At 38.3% G+C, this 14,148-nt stretch overlaps 1 protein-coding gene across 1 annotated transcript in view; it reads left to right on the forward strand.

Annotated features, from left to right (window-relative positions):
- LOC149266359 (DNA replication complex GINS protein SLD5-like) overlaps positions 1 to 13,767 on the forward strand; it is a 44,210-nt gene extending 30,443 nt beyond the window's left edge. Inside the window, exons 4-6 of the mRNA XM_089430439.1 lie at positions 12,890 to 12,999; positions 13,194 to 13,269; positions 13,393 to 13,767. Of these exons, the coding sequence (XP_089286565.1) occupies positions 12,890 to 12,999; positions 13,194 to 13,269; positions 13,393 to 13,492 (286 nt within the window). The 3' untranslated portion in view covers positions 13,493 to 13,767. The remainder of the gene's footprint in view (positions 1 to 12,889; positions 13,000 to 13,193; positions 13,270 to 13,392) is intronic.
- Positions 13,768 to 14,148: the final 381 nt, after the last annotated feature.

Here is a 14,148-nt window from a genome sequence, read left to right on the forward strand (position 1 = left end):
AAATTAATTGTAGCTATGAGCACTTCAACACCTGCAGGAACCCTGAAGTTTGATGATGTCAACAACAATTTAATAAATGAGGAGTTGTGACACAAGTCAATTGCGGAAAATCAGGGAGGAGAAGCTCTAGCTGTAGTTGATCGTGGTAGGAGAATTGATCGAGGACGACAAGGGCGATCAAGATTCAAACGCTGTTCGAAATCAAGGAGGGGCAGGATCATCTGCTTTCATTGTGGCAAACCTGGGCACATGAAGAAATAATGTGGAGTCTGAAAGAAAGGAATAAAGGATCAGAAACTGACTAGTACAAATCACAAGTCATCCACACAAATGAAGGTGAGACTACTGATGTAGTCACAGATGGTGATGTGTTGTTTACTGTTTCAGTAGAGGATGCATGTTTATGTACATCTAGCAATAGCTTTGATTGGATCCTTGACTTTGGGGCATCTCACCTTGTAACCCCATGCAAAGATAATTTTGTTGCATATAATCTTGGTGATTATGGTAGAGTGCATTTGGGGAATAATCACTTTTACAGTATTGTTGGAGTGGGAGATGTCCAAAACAAGATGAAGGATGGCCAAGATATATTGTTGAAATAGGTTAGTCATGTATCAGAAATGCGCATGAGTTTGATCTCTATGGGACGGTTGGATGATGAAGGCCATTCCACAAGCTTTGGAAAAAGAGGCTGGAAAATTAGCAAAGGAGCATTGGTCGTGGCCAGAGGACCCAAGACAAGAACATTATATATATTGAAGGCAATGATAGCAAAATCAGATTTGGTTGCCTTCACAAAAGAAGGGAATTCAACGGATTTGTGGCATAAGTGCTTGGGTCACATGAGTGAGAAGGGCTTAAAAATCCTTGTTGGTAAAAAAAAAATTCACTGCTAGGGTTGAAATCCTATAATATTGATCTTTGTGAGCATTGTATATATGGTAGACAAAGAAGGGTTTCATTCTTTAAAGGTGGCCATGACATAAAGAAAAATCTGTTAGAATTGATACACTCATATGTGTTTGGCCCTGTTAACATTAAGTCATTAGGAGGAGTGTCATATTTTGTAACATTTATATATGATGCATCCAGGAAGGTTTGGGCATATCCTATGAAAAGTAAAAGTGAAATATTTGAAATATTTCGAAAATCACATGTTGTTGTTGAAAGAGAGACTAACAAATTGCTCAAGTGTTTAAGAACATATAATGATGGAGAATATTGCTCAAATGCATTCAAGGAATATTGTGATAAGTTTGGTATAAAGCATGAGAAGACTGTGCCTAGTACTCCTCAACAGAATGGTGTTGTAGAAAGTATGAATCGCACCATTATGGAGAAAGTGAGTATGTTGTCCAATTCTGGTTTGGAGAAACATTTTTGGGTAGAAGCAATCAGGACAACTTGCTACCATATAAATCGATCTCCAACTATAGCCTTGGATGGTGGTATCTCTGAGGAAGTTTGGACTAGTAAGAAGTTGAATTATTTTCATTTGAAAATCTTTTGATGTGAAGTTTTTGTACACATTCCCAAAGAAAATAGAACTAACCAAGATGATAAATCTATGAAATGCATTTTTCTGGGATATGCAGATGAAGAATTTGGTTATTGTCTATGGGATCCAGTGAAACATAAAATTATTAGAAGCAGGGATGCTATATTTAATGAGTTAGAAATATTTAAGAGGATTGTAGGTGAGTTGGAGCTCAAGAAAGTTATTGACAAGTTTGAAGAGCATCATGAAAACATCCCACCAATGCAAGAAAATGGACAACAAATTCAAGAGCAAGAAGGACAACAAGTGGAAAGTGATGAACATCAAGAAGAAGGAACCTTGCAGGAAATTTTACAGGAGATACAACCTAATAATGCACCACCACAAAGGAATCCTCTTTCAAACTATATACTATTGATTGATAAAGGTGAGCTTGATTGTTTTCAAGAGGCTTTTAAAGTTGAGCATAGTAAAGAATGGAAGAAAGCAATGGACAAAGAAATGAACTCTTTGCTAGAAAATAAAACTTGGGAGTTGGTAAAGCTCCCAAAGGGTAGAAAGGCTCTACAAAACGAATGGGTTTACAAAATTAAGCATAAAGGTGATGAAAAAAAGAGAGGTATAAAGCAAGGCTGGTGGTGAAAGGATTTGCTCAAAAAGAAGGTATTGACTTCAATGAGATTTTCTTACTTGTTGTCAAAATGTCATCCATCAGAGTCATTTTTGGTCTTGTTGCTACTTTAGACTTAGAATGTGAATAGTTAGATGTAAAAACTGCTTCTTTCATGTTGAATTGGAGGAAGAAATTTATATGAAGCAACCGAAAGGCTTAATAGAAAAAGGCAAAGAAGACCTAGTTTGCAGGTTGAAGAAGAACCTCTATAGGTTTAAACAGGCACCTCGACAATGGTATAAGAAATTTGATTCATTCACAGGTTGGGAGTTGACCATTGTGTCTATATCAAGAGGTATGATCAATGAAAGCATATCATATTAGTGTTACAGGTGGATGACATGTTGATTGTTGGGCATGATAAGAATATGATCAATAGGTTGAAAAAATATTTGGGCAACAAATTTGCAATGAAGGATTTGGGACCAACACAACAAATATTGGGTATGAGGATTATGCGTGACAGGAAAAACAAAAGGTTGTGGCTGTCACAAGAAAAATATGTCAAGAAGGTGCTTGAAAGGTTTAACGTGAAGGATTCCAAACTAGTTGGTACACCCCTTGCAGCCCATTTCAAGTTAAGTATTGAGTAATGTCCTAGTGATGACAAGGAAAAAGAAGAAATGAATAAGATTCCTTATGCTTCAGTAGTTGGTAGCTTGATGTATGCGATGGTATGCACACGATTAGATATTGGATATTCAGTGGGAGTAGTGAGCAGGTTTCTTGCCAATCCAAGCACACAACATTGGCAAGCAGTAAAATGGATTTTGAGGTATCTCAAGGGCAGTAGTCATTATTGTTTATGTTTTGGTCATAATGAGACTGTGCTTGAAGGATTTACATATGCAGATATGGACACCAAAAAGCCCACTACAGGTTGTTTGTAAAGAGATGTTGTGGAGCAACGATTCCTAGGAGAGATAGGAATAAAGCAGGACAAGTATGTGCTATATTGTGATAGTCAGTGCCATTCACTTGGCAAAATCCCCAACATTTCACTCAAAAACCAAGCACATTGACTTAAGATACCATTGGATCCGACATGTATTGGAGGAAGGACAATTATCCTTGGAAAAGATCCATACAGATAAGAACCCTGTTGATATGGTCACTAAGATTCTACCAAGAAATAAACATGAGTTATGTAGAGGCATGGTAGGACTTGGTGTGACTTAATTCAATACTCTTCATTTGGTTTCAAGTGGGAGAATGTTAAATGTGAAATCCAATGAATACGTCGACGCCCATTGCCACTGAGAATACCATCCGACGTCGACTCTCCAACACTCCGCCACCCCGACCTATCACATCGTCCATTGACTTCTCTGTGCAGTCATGTATTCCATAAGATAAGATAAGATAATTATATTTATGTCCAACTAATGACCACAAAGTAGGTCCAAGGGACTGTTGATTACAATGATGTCCATTCAATGCGGGAGAACCAAACGGTCTCCTATAAAAAATACAATGCATAAAAGATGCAACGCGGAACATAAAAGATGCAATGCGGGAACATAAAAGTTACAATGTATGGAATGCCCTTAGAGAGGAGATCCAGGGGCTAGTTTGAGGATCAGACCCATCTTGCCTAACATTCGAGGCTGACTGAAGAACACTGAAAAAAACTCCACAAAGTTTGCTGGCCTAATGAAGGGCCAGTGGAGGTGCAGATTGTCCACTAAATCGTTGTCTGGGGAAGGTCGTGCATTGCTGAGGTTTGGAGGACCTAGTTTGTCTCCCAAGGACGGATCTGAGGCGGTTTTGCTGCTGAGATCTCGTGTGGCGGGGTGAGCTCCCACGGATCCTTATTGGTCTAGAGTCTGGATATGAAACATTATTAATCGTTCTCTTTGTGTTCCTGTTTGAAGGTAGTACCCTAAAAATGTCCTAATACTCTGTGTGGGGTCTGGTCTGATGGAAGGCGGGAGGCTGAAGAATATGCGCTCGTAGGGCCAAACATCTCTGATCTGGATACCTGAAAAACTCTGCGAGGGTTTGAGAGTCTTTGAACAAGCAATGGAACCTTCTCCCGATCTCGTAGTATATAGGGCATCCAAAAATGAAGTGCACCTCCGTCTCTACTTATTGTAAATAACATATCTGGCAAATTCTGTCTGGTCTATCAATCTAGTGGTTCGTCTCTACTCGAAGTCTCTGAGAACTTACTTTGAGCTGGCCTAGAGGAATGCGAAGAGCATGCATCCAGTGGTGAAACATATACTAGGGTCGAATAATGACTCTGTCTCTCAACTCCAAAAAGTGCTCAACGTAGAAGACCATCTTTGGGCATAACCCTACTGTAGGATTGACCCAGGTGACTTGGACGAACTGCCTGTAGATGTCCTCCCTGATGATCTTGTTCAACTCCTGTCTAGTAGGTAGAAGGTAACCAGGAGCATCCAAGGAATATCAGAAAGGAGGGAGACGATCCAATTGAATGCCCAATGACTCTAAGAGATCTGAAACTCCTGTAAATCAACATCTAGCTCGGCCTGAGGGAGTAGAACAGGCAATAGTCTCAAAAGAGCAATATGCCAAGTAAGGGTAACTCCTGTCTAGTAGGTAGAAGGTAACCAGGAGCATCCAAGGAATATCGGAAAGGAGGGAGACGATCCAATTGAATGCCCAATGACTCTAAGAGATCTGAAACTCCTGTAAATCAACATCTAGCTCGGCCCGAGGGAGTAGAACAGGCAATAGTCTCAAAAGAGCAATATGCCAAGTAAGGGTAACGGTCCTTTCTCTTTTTAGAGCTTCCCTCGGTTATAAATTTGTAATTTTTCCTCTGCCTGAGCAATCCAAGCAAGGCCAAGGACTGTCCAGTAATGTGAAGTTGTGATTTTGTTCTCGAGTGGTTAGTTGTTGTTTTATTTCTGTTTGCTGTCTCTGTCTGTGAATACATTTTATTCTGTGTTTCTGATCCCATCAGCAGGTTGATATTCCAAGATAGTCCATTTGCTGGTTGAATCCACAAGAAGTCCAGATTTTAGAATGCCCGGAGAATCGCTGTTGTCGGAAGTATCACTCTACGACTGCAGCTATCTCTCTCAACACCTACCTTCAATTTCTGGAAAAACTCCAACAAGAAGTTGGCTGCGGGTTGTGCTTTATTGATTCTCTAAAAAATTACAAATTACAAAAGCTTCATCGAGCAGAGAATGCCATGCATCAAACTCCAGACACTACGACTTGCGATCTTCATCCAAAATGAGAATTTACTATTGGACTTTGAATTAGCTACTTGGCTTATCGTTGCTATCGCAGAGAACTCATTCAAAATGTAATCGAAAGAGAAACACTCCCCTTCAGCTTCTGAACACATGCTGGACGGGGAAGGCGTAACCTCTTGGGACTACACGCTTGATGGGGAAGGCGTAAACTCTTGGGATTGTACGCTCAGATCCCATGCCAAATAACCAGTGGAGTTACAAGCAAAGCGTTAGGCCTGCAAATGATGTGGTATAGGGGCATTTACTAGTGAAATAGACTTGGGCACAGTGAAACGGATGCTGGATTTACGGAATCCGCGAGGGAAATTGTCTAGTGCAGAATGAGTCAGAAATGCGCTTGCAGAAGGGCAGAGAATATTTCTTCTAAAGAGACATAGAGGCATATTCAACAACACAAAGGAGGTAGAGCGTTAGGCTTTGCACAACAACAAATCTGAGAGCCACGTCTACTTGACAGGGATGGCGCAAAGGAACATTATGTCAGGCTATAATTATCTCTGCAGGTACAACAAACAGTGAACAAACATAGTTCTAACGTCTCAGAAAAATTAATTGCGGAAAGGGCTTAGAAATGCCAAACTTGATGCATTCAGGAGAGTCGTGCTATTATACCAGGTTAAACTCACAAAAAAACTAACCATGTGATCGCATTAATCTACATATCAATATATATTTATATAGTTTTCTAAACCTTGGTTTTCATCTACATATCAATACATAGTTTTCTAACCTTGGTTTTCATCTTCAAGAGATCGCTTGGACTTCAATGGTCGCTGAAATTCTTCCACACGTTACCCTAATAACGGATTAGGTGTCCAAGCATTTACATAATCACCAATTATCTATCTTCATTAATATTGCAATTGGAAATTAGCTGATTAATAACTTAGAATAGTGGTATTGGCGGCTTGATTAATAACGTAGAATAACAATATTGGCTGCTCGATTAGTTACTTAGAATAGCAATTCGAGAGCACATTTTTTTTGCAGCAGGACATTTCATGGTTTCGTTCAACCGTTATAAAAAATAGGCATAGCCATATGTGCCAGATGGGTTACGCAAGTAATGTTTGACGGCTACCTGGAGGTTTTTGTTTGACCACCATTTAAAAATCGATGGTCATGTATGCCAAATAGTTCATCTAAAGGCAGATTTAACGGTTGGAGGTTCGAGGGCAGATTTTAGTGCAGTTTATTTCTAGTTATTCAAAAATATCTTGAAAACTATTTATTAAAAGTCAACGAACGAGGTTGAACTGAAGACCTGAATTGAAATCGAAGTTTAGCCAAATTTAATCTTTGTTTTTGTTTTGAGGTTCACTAAACTTTGAACCTCAAGGTTTAAGTTCGTCAAACCCTGTGACATTGATCCAATCAAAATCAAATATGTCAGTTGAGAAATTCACAAAGGAGGATACTATATGAAAAATATTGATTGTTTTGAGAGTAGTAAGGCGTATATACAGTCCAGGTAGATGCGTCACTTTTGTAATATTAATAAATTAAATTTAAAAAAATTGGAATCCATAAAAATAAATAAATAAACAATTCTCAACCATAATAATAAAACAAGAGTCGCGATAGTTATAAAAATCTATAATAAAATAAACCAACATAGATTAATTTCCACGTTGGATCTTTTAAGCCGAAAGAATTAATCTCTTTTTTTTTTAATCTTTTTTCTATGTTTTACTTAAACAGGAGTTAAAATAGATTTATACTAAGCGATGCGATTACTTATTCAAGTGTGAAGAGACATGACTGATGACCTTTTAATTTATTATTATTTCTTATTTTCATATAATGTTTAATTTTTATGAAATATAATTTATTTACATTATGTAAAGTTTTTAAAATGCATCCAGTTTTTCATGCGAACTATCTAAAGAAAGCATTGCCCAGATGCTAGCTTTTGTGCAGCTCTAGAAAGTTGAGCAATAGGTTCATGTGATATGAATATGTGTTGAAGTGGGCAGGAAGCCCAGATAAAGAGAGATTTAGGGAATTCTTAATTCATATACCTCCAAAATCACCTCGAGGCCTTTAACAGTGAGAATTCACTAAATTTTCAAACTCCCATTACATGTGAAGTGAACAAATGATAGCCATTGAAATGTTAAAGTTTTTGAAATGCATCCAGTTTTTCATGCGAACTATCTAAAGAAAGCATTGCCCAGATGCTAGCTTTTGTGCAGCTCTAGAAAGTTGAGCAATAGGTTCATGTGACATGAATATGTGTTGAAGTGGGCAGGAAGCCCAGATAAAGAGAGATTTAGGAAATTCTTAATTCATATACCTCCAGAATCACCTCAAGGCCTTTTAACACTGAGAATTCACTAAATTTTCAAATTCCCATTACATGTGAAGTGAACAAATGATAGCCATTGAAGGGTTACCGAAGGTGGTGAATGGTGTCTCGAAGGGGCGTATTTAAGAAATTATAATCTCTTTCCTTTTCATTTTGCGGATAGATTGTGGCCCAATCCTACCTCGATTTGTTTTCCAATCTTGCTTACTTTGATCTCTTTCCTTTTCATTTTGCGGATAGATTGTGGCCCAATCCTACCTCGATTTGTTTTCCAATCTTGCTTACTTTGGCTTGGACAAGTACCCAATGTTAGGTGGAAATTTTATCAGAAAAACAGCAACATTTCCTGAGGATGTTTTAATATGTTTTCATGTTTTTAGATTATATTCAAATTAATTTATAATAATGGTAATAATAATCTAGTTTTAAGGTCGTGGCCTAAGTCACTTGACACGGGCATTCGGGATTCGTAGGATTCGTGATTCGTGGTGTCGGATTTGGACACATTGACCCCCCGGAACAGGACACGTAGGATTCATTATATATTATTTTATTATTATATATATATATATATATTAAAAATTAGATATTTCTTACACAAATTTTAATTAATGATACAAATTTATTGATTTCAAACATAGATTTTCATCTATAGCATGCATACTACATACAAAATTCAAATACATGTCAGTGGTACTGGTCACATAAATCATGATTCATAATTCATAACTGAAAGACAACTTACAACTACAAGATAGTAAGATAAACACACTGACAACTGTAGTTTTCTCATTAAGTCATCAAATCAAAATGTGTTACATAGGTAGTGCTGGTGTAATGCCAATGGCAAATAGAAATAGAAAATATAAAACAACTACAGGTATACAAGCCTCAAGGCATCAATCCTCATCATCAGCATTAATGTCCTCATCATCATGGTCCCCACTGCTCTCCTCTGCATCCTCCTCCTTCCCTGTATCCATAGTCGCCTCTGCATCTGCTGGTGTGGAGGATGGCCCTTCTAAGTCGTCAAATCTAATAGGCTCTAGCACTGGATCATTGAGATCCATGTTGGCCAATGCCAACTCAACACTGGTGTCTAGACCCATATCATCAGGAAAGACATCCCACATCTTTGTCTTTCCCCTCAACCACTCTTCCCTCTGCCTGTAAATAAGACGAAGGTTGGTGTGCACATATACCATTGTCTTTGCCCTGGACTGTTCAAGCTCTTCACACTATACAAATTCCCATATGTGCTCCAATTCCTCTCACAACAAGAGGATGAAGTCACTTGAGAGAGGAGCCTCATGGCTAACTGCTGAAGAGGAGGGCTTGTTGCCCCATGATTTGCCCACCAAGAATAGGGCTTCTTAGCCCCCCTGTCTCTAATCACATCATAGCCTCCAAATCAACCACTGCCAGTGGAAAACTCTGCAAAGGCATCCTCCACCTCAGCAAGCAATGCACTATCCTGAAAAATCTGCCTGAATGCCTCTTTCCTCCCCTGTGAGATTTCACCATCCATGTGAGGAGGGAATCTGCGGGAAGGTCCACCATTCAGCCACTCATGGCTGTAGTATTTGGGGTTCAATGAGTGAACCAAACAATGTAAAGGTGTACAATTCTTGTCCCATATGCTGACAAGAATATTCTGTATAGTATCACAAAAGGCCTCTGGTGATGTCTCATACTTGGGGCACTCACTCTGTAGAATAATGCTCCTCACAGATTCAATCATGGAATCCCATCCCTCATAAACCTCTCCTAGGATGGGTTTGTCTGTATCTGCAAATCGAAGCAAAGAAATGATAGGGTCCATGATCTGAATAATTAGATCTACCCTCTCCCACCAAGCATCATCTAGCACTGTGTCCTTCACTCTCTTAGAGGCTACTTGATCTGTCTTTCTCCAAAAAGACCAAAACTCAGAAATAACCATGGCCCCAAGAGCGGTCTTGACCTCGCTCAACCTCTTCAACATCATGAATGAAGAGGCAAACTGTGTATCAACAATCTTCAACAATGATAGATTGGTGTACTCCTTGTAGATAGTGAGGGCATTTGTATGATTTTGCACAAAGTTACGGATATGTCTTGCATCCTCAATAATGCTTCCAATCCAAAGCACATCAGAAGCAATGGATTTCAGTGCTAAGTTAAATGAATGGACAATGCAAGGTGTCCAAAACACTGGTGGATATTTAGCTTCCACAATCATGCCAGTAGCCTTGCAAACAGGTGCATTATCTGTAATGATTTGCACACAAGAATCAACACCTACATCTTCAATAACTTTAATAAATAACTCACCAATAAATTGTGCATCCTTGTATTTGCTAAGTGTATCCACTGCTTTCATGAAAACTGGACTACTCAAGGAAGACACCATGAAGTTGATGATTGGGTGTCGTGCTGGATCTGTCCATCCATCAGAAACAATGCTAACCCCAGATGTTGACCATGATGCTACAATAGGCTCAAGCATTTTTTGCACCTCTTTTTTTGCCTTCGTCAACAATGTGGTTCTCAGCTTCTCTGACCCAGGAGGCACATACCTTGCTGGAGTCCCTTGAGTTAGAGCTCGGCACATCTCAATAAATAGAGGTGAGCGTGCAACATTAAATGATATGAAGTTTTGATAGAAGAAGGCAATGGTGAGATCAAGCTCTTCCCGTCTCTCTTTTTGGAAAATCTTGTCCATTGGACCAAGTGCTCTTCTTTTTGCTGTTTGTCCCCCAGTAGAAGTAGAACTCTCAAATGGAAATTTGGTGGTGGCTTTCCTCAAAAATGGAAGGGGGTCTTCATTCTTGGGTTTTCTTGATTTTGAAACCACATGTTCCATACCAACATTGGACTTTTTTTCCAATTCTTTTCTCTTTTGTAAAGAAACAACTTTACAAGCTCCAATCCCACAACCCGGTAAAGCCAACAAATGTGCTTTCACACGGTAATATGTGCTTTTGAAAGAAATGTGACAAAAGCTGCATTTCCATTGCACATTGCCTCCTCCCTTTCCCTTGGAGTTTGTCCCATCCTCTCTTGTGACATATTTCCACAATGGATATTTATCATTGTCTTTAGGTCCTCCTCTTCCCTCAACATTACTTGCAGCAGACTCTGATGATATTGGGGGAGGAGGGGCATCTCCACCCATGACATTCTTGCCCTTCCTTTGCCCCCTAACTGCTGCCTTTGATTGAGCCATGAATACTGTAAAAGAAATGAACAAAACATGCACAAATTTGTAAACAAAAAATCATATACAAACTGCTGTAAGAAATGCAAAAAAATGGAGCTGAAATGCACTTACCTGGTGCTTGAATCTCCTTGCCGAATGCTCTACTCCCTTAACTCCTTGCTCCAAACCCTTCTCCACTTGCCAACAACTCAAAAAACGCTTGCCAAATGAAAATATGCGTGGCTGTAATGACCAAATGCGGCCTTTTCATACCCACGCAGGTCACTTTTCTGCCTAACGAGTCTTGGAAAACAGGACACGATTTCCAAAATCGTGACACGTTGCTAAAAATCGTGACACGCTGGGGGATTCGATGTGTCAAAATAGGACACGACGTGTCATGTTTTTTGGACACGAATTTCAAGTGAATCATGTCGGACACGACGGATTCAGATTCGTGGACCCTATAGAACGAATCCAATTACTTAGGTCGTGGCTAATCTAGATATCAAATTGGTGTGAGATCTCCTTATTTCTGGGACAAGGGATCCACATTTGTGTACAAAGGCATTTCATTGCTAAAATGTACAAAGACATACATACTATACCCTCTTTTGATTTGTACCCATAACTTTTTAAAAGGAAATACATGCTCTTAATCATTAGGCCCACTCAAGCTGTTCAATTATTAAAACTTTTAGATCTGGTTAAACCATTAAAAGTACGAGCTATGATTTGTTTGTTGTTAGTGACATTTGAGGTTGTAACTTGTCTTCATATCTCATAGTGGCTTATTTTTAAGTTTTGCACATGAACTTTATGGAATTGTGATACAGTATCATTGTGCCTTCAATAAAAACATGTCACATTATAACCATTTTTGTTTGCCCAAGTGACATGAGGGTTAGGCTAGATCCCTTATAGGACTTGTTAAATGGGTAAATGATACCCTTGATCAACATCATTTATGGCCTTTGTAGTTTAAGCACATACCAATATAATATGTTTACCACGAAAAAATGTTGAGGCTCAGCTAAATTGTTGTGGTTCTGCTTTCTCGTTAGGAATGAATCATGTAAGTTCTTCTTAGGCCTAAAAATTGTCAGTAGGCTATGCTTGTGAATACTACCCGTAATATTTAGATAAGCGCTTGAGTTGTCCACAAGTCCTTGAAAGGGTATATAATTCTGATTACGAGGGGTTGGAGGTTAGTTTGTTGTGTACTGATGACACATAAGCTTTTATTGTATCCCTAGCCGATTTTGAAAGGGTATATAATTCTGATTATGAGGGGTTGGAGGTTAGTTTGTTGTGTGTACTGATGACACAAGCTTTTTTTTGTAGCCCTAGCCGAATTTGGGTTCTGACTGCTTCCTTATGACACCAGCCTATTTTTCCGTGGGAATATTGGTGCTCCCTGTGCATGTGCATTCTTATAAATTTATTTAAAACCGATAACCTAATGTGTGCTTATTGTGTAATTACCTAAAATAATCTCAATGATGGTGCATATTATATGAGCAGAAAGCTTCCGTTTCCTGTAAATCTGGAACTATGTTCCTTGCTTTCAGGAACTAGACCTTCCATGGCATCACTCTAGAGTCTAGGTATACGTAGAAAAGACTTTCCAGAGTTGGTAGTTTTTAGGAAAGTTTGTCTAGCTTTCTTATATAGGTCTTGCTTCTTGGCCAGCGTCCATTCATGTATGATGTATTTGTCATGTCCTTTCCATATGTTAGAATAGAATGAATTTTGTTGACATGTAAAGAAGCCCGGAATGAGTTCATTCCACATCCACATGGTCATATTGAGCTTTTTGGTATGCAGTAGATAAATTCAATCATTTCTAGTATTTTGTGGTTTGAATATTTCCGTCGTAAATATCACTGGACTGGAATAAATGGTTGTGAGATGTCAATCACTTTGATCACTATATTATTAGAGAATGGTGTTCTATCTGCCTGTTGTTGACTAATTTTATTAATTGCAGATGTACAGATGCTTTGCAAAAGCATCTTGAACAGTCTGTTTTAAGCAAATTGCCACATGGTTACCAATCTATGATCAAGCAAGCCATTTCAAGTGAAGAAAATGACATGGGTATGCTTTTATAAGTTAAATTGATAATCTAAAGAAAGCTAGTGCTGTGAGAATGGGATATGCAACAACTTGGTTTAATGCTTGGCTGCATGTATTTCTTCTGAAGTCATTGCTGATTTGTGATTATATAAACCCTTCTTATGAAGCTGTAATGTTAGCAAGCAATGACATGTTGATCTGTGATTTGACTGTAGTACCTGTACCGCAACTGGACACATTTGTTTTCTGCAAGAGCAGGGGCCCAATTGGATCCTTTCAGCTGGATGATAAGTATGTATCATTTGTGAAATATTTCTCAAATTTATTTAAATTTATACGCAGCAACGTATTGAAATTGAGATTAGAATAGATTATATATTCTATATTTGAAGTTTGTGCATCTTGACATTTCAGGGGTGAAGACATGGTGAACTTAGTGGCGGATGATCTTTATATTCTGAGATATAGGCCAATAAAGGGGCTTGTGGAGACTGCTCAGATTGATTTAGTATAGAAAACTCAAGATTATTGGCTGAGGCCAGGACGATTTATACTAGAATCAATTTTGATGGTAAATTGGTAAATTGCTAGTATTAAAAAAATGATCTTCTAGACATCAATAGGCGGTATCTATAGTTTATGTGCACGCAAAACCAGGGGTATCTCAGGCCACTTATTTACTGCTGGCAGACAAAAATGTGATAAAATAGGGGGCATATAGTAGTTTGCAATTACTTCCCCAACTTTTTTTTTACTTCAATGGAGTTAGTAAAGCTCGGTTTTACTTCATTGTGCTTAGACCTATGTTCTTGATGTAGTCATAACCCAAGATTTTTAATCAGTGTAGGCAAAAATAATATTTTTCTTTAATGCTACCCATTTAAGACTCTTCTCGATCTAGTCATGACCCAACATTATTAATCAGTGTGTAGGCAAAAAAGATTTCTTTTTCTTTAATGTTATCCATTTATTTTCTGGATGTAATATTCCCCTGAAAGTTTCTGAAAGTGAGGATCAAGGAACATATCTATATATTTGCACAAGAAAATCACAATTGAATAGTATGTGTCAAATTCTAAAGTGTAGTTTTCTATGACTTCATTTTGTACTGTTTATAGTTTTTGTTTTGTTTTCACCAAGACGTTGATACAATGGACGCTTTTTGTAGAA

This window comes from Pinus tabuliformis, chromosome 6 (assembly GCF_031772625.1).
Source record: "Pinus tabuliformis cultivar Carrire ecotype Pingquan chromosome 6, CPIR1, whole genome shotgun sequence".
NCBI lineage: Eukaryota > Viridiplantae > Streptophyta > Pinopsida > Pinales > Pinaceae > Pinus > Pinus tabuliformis.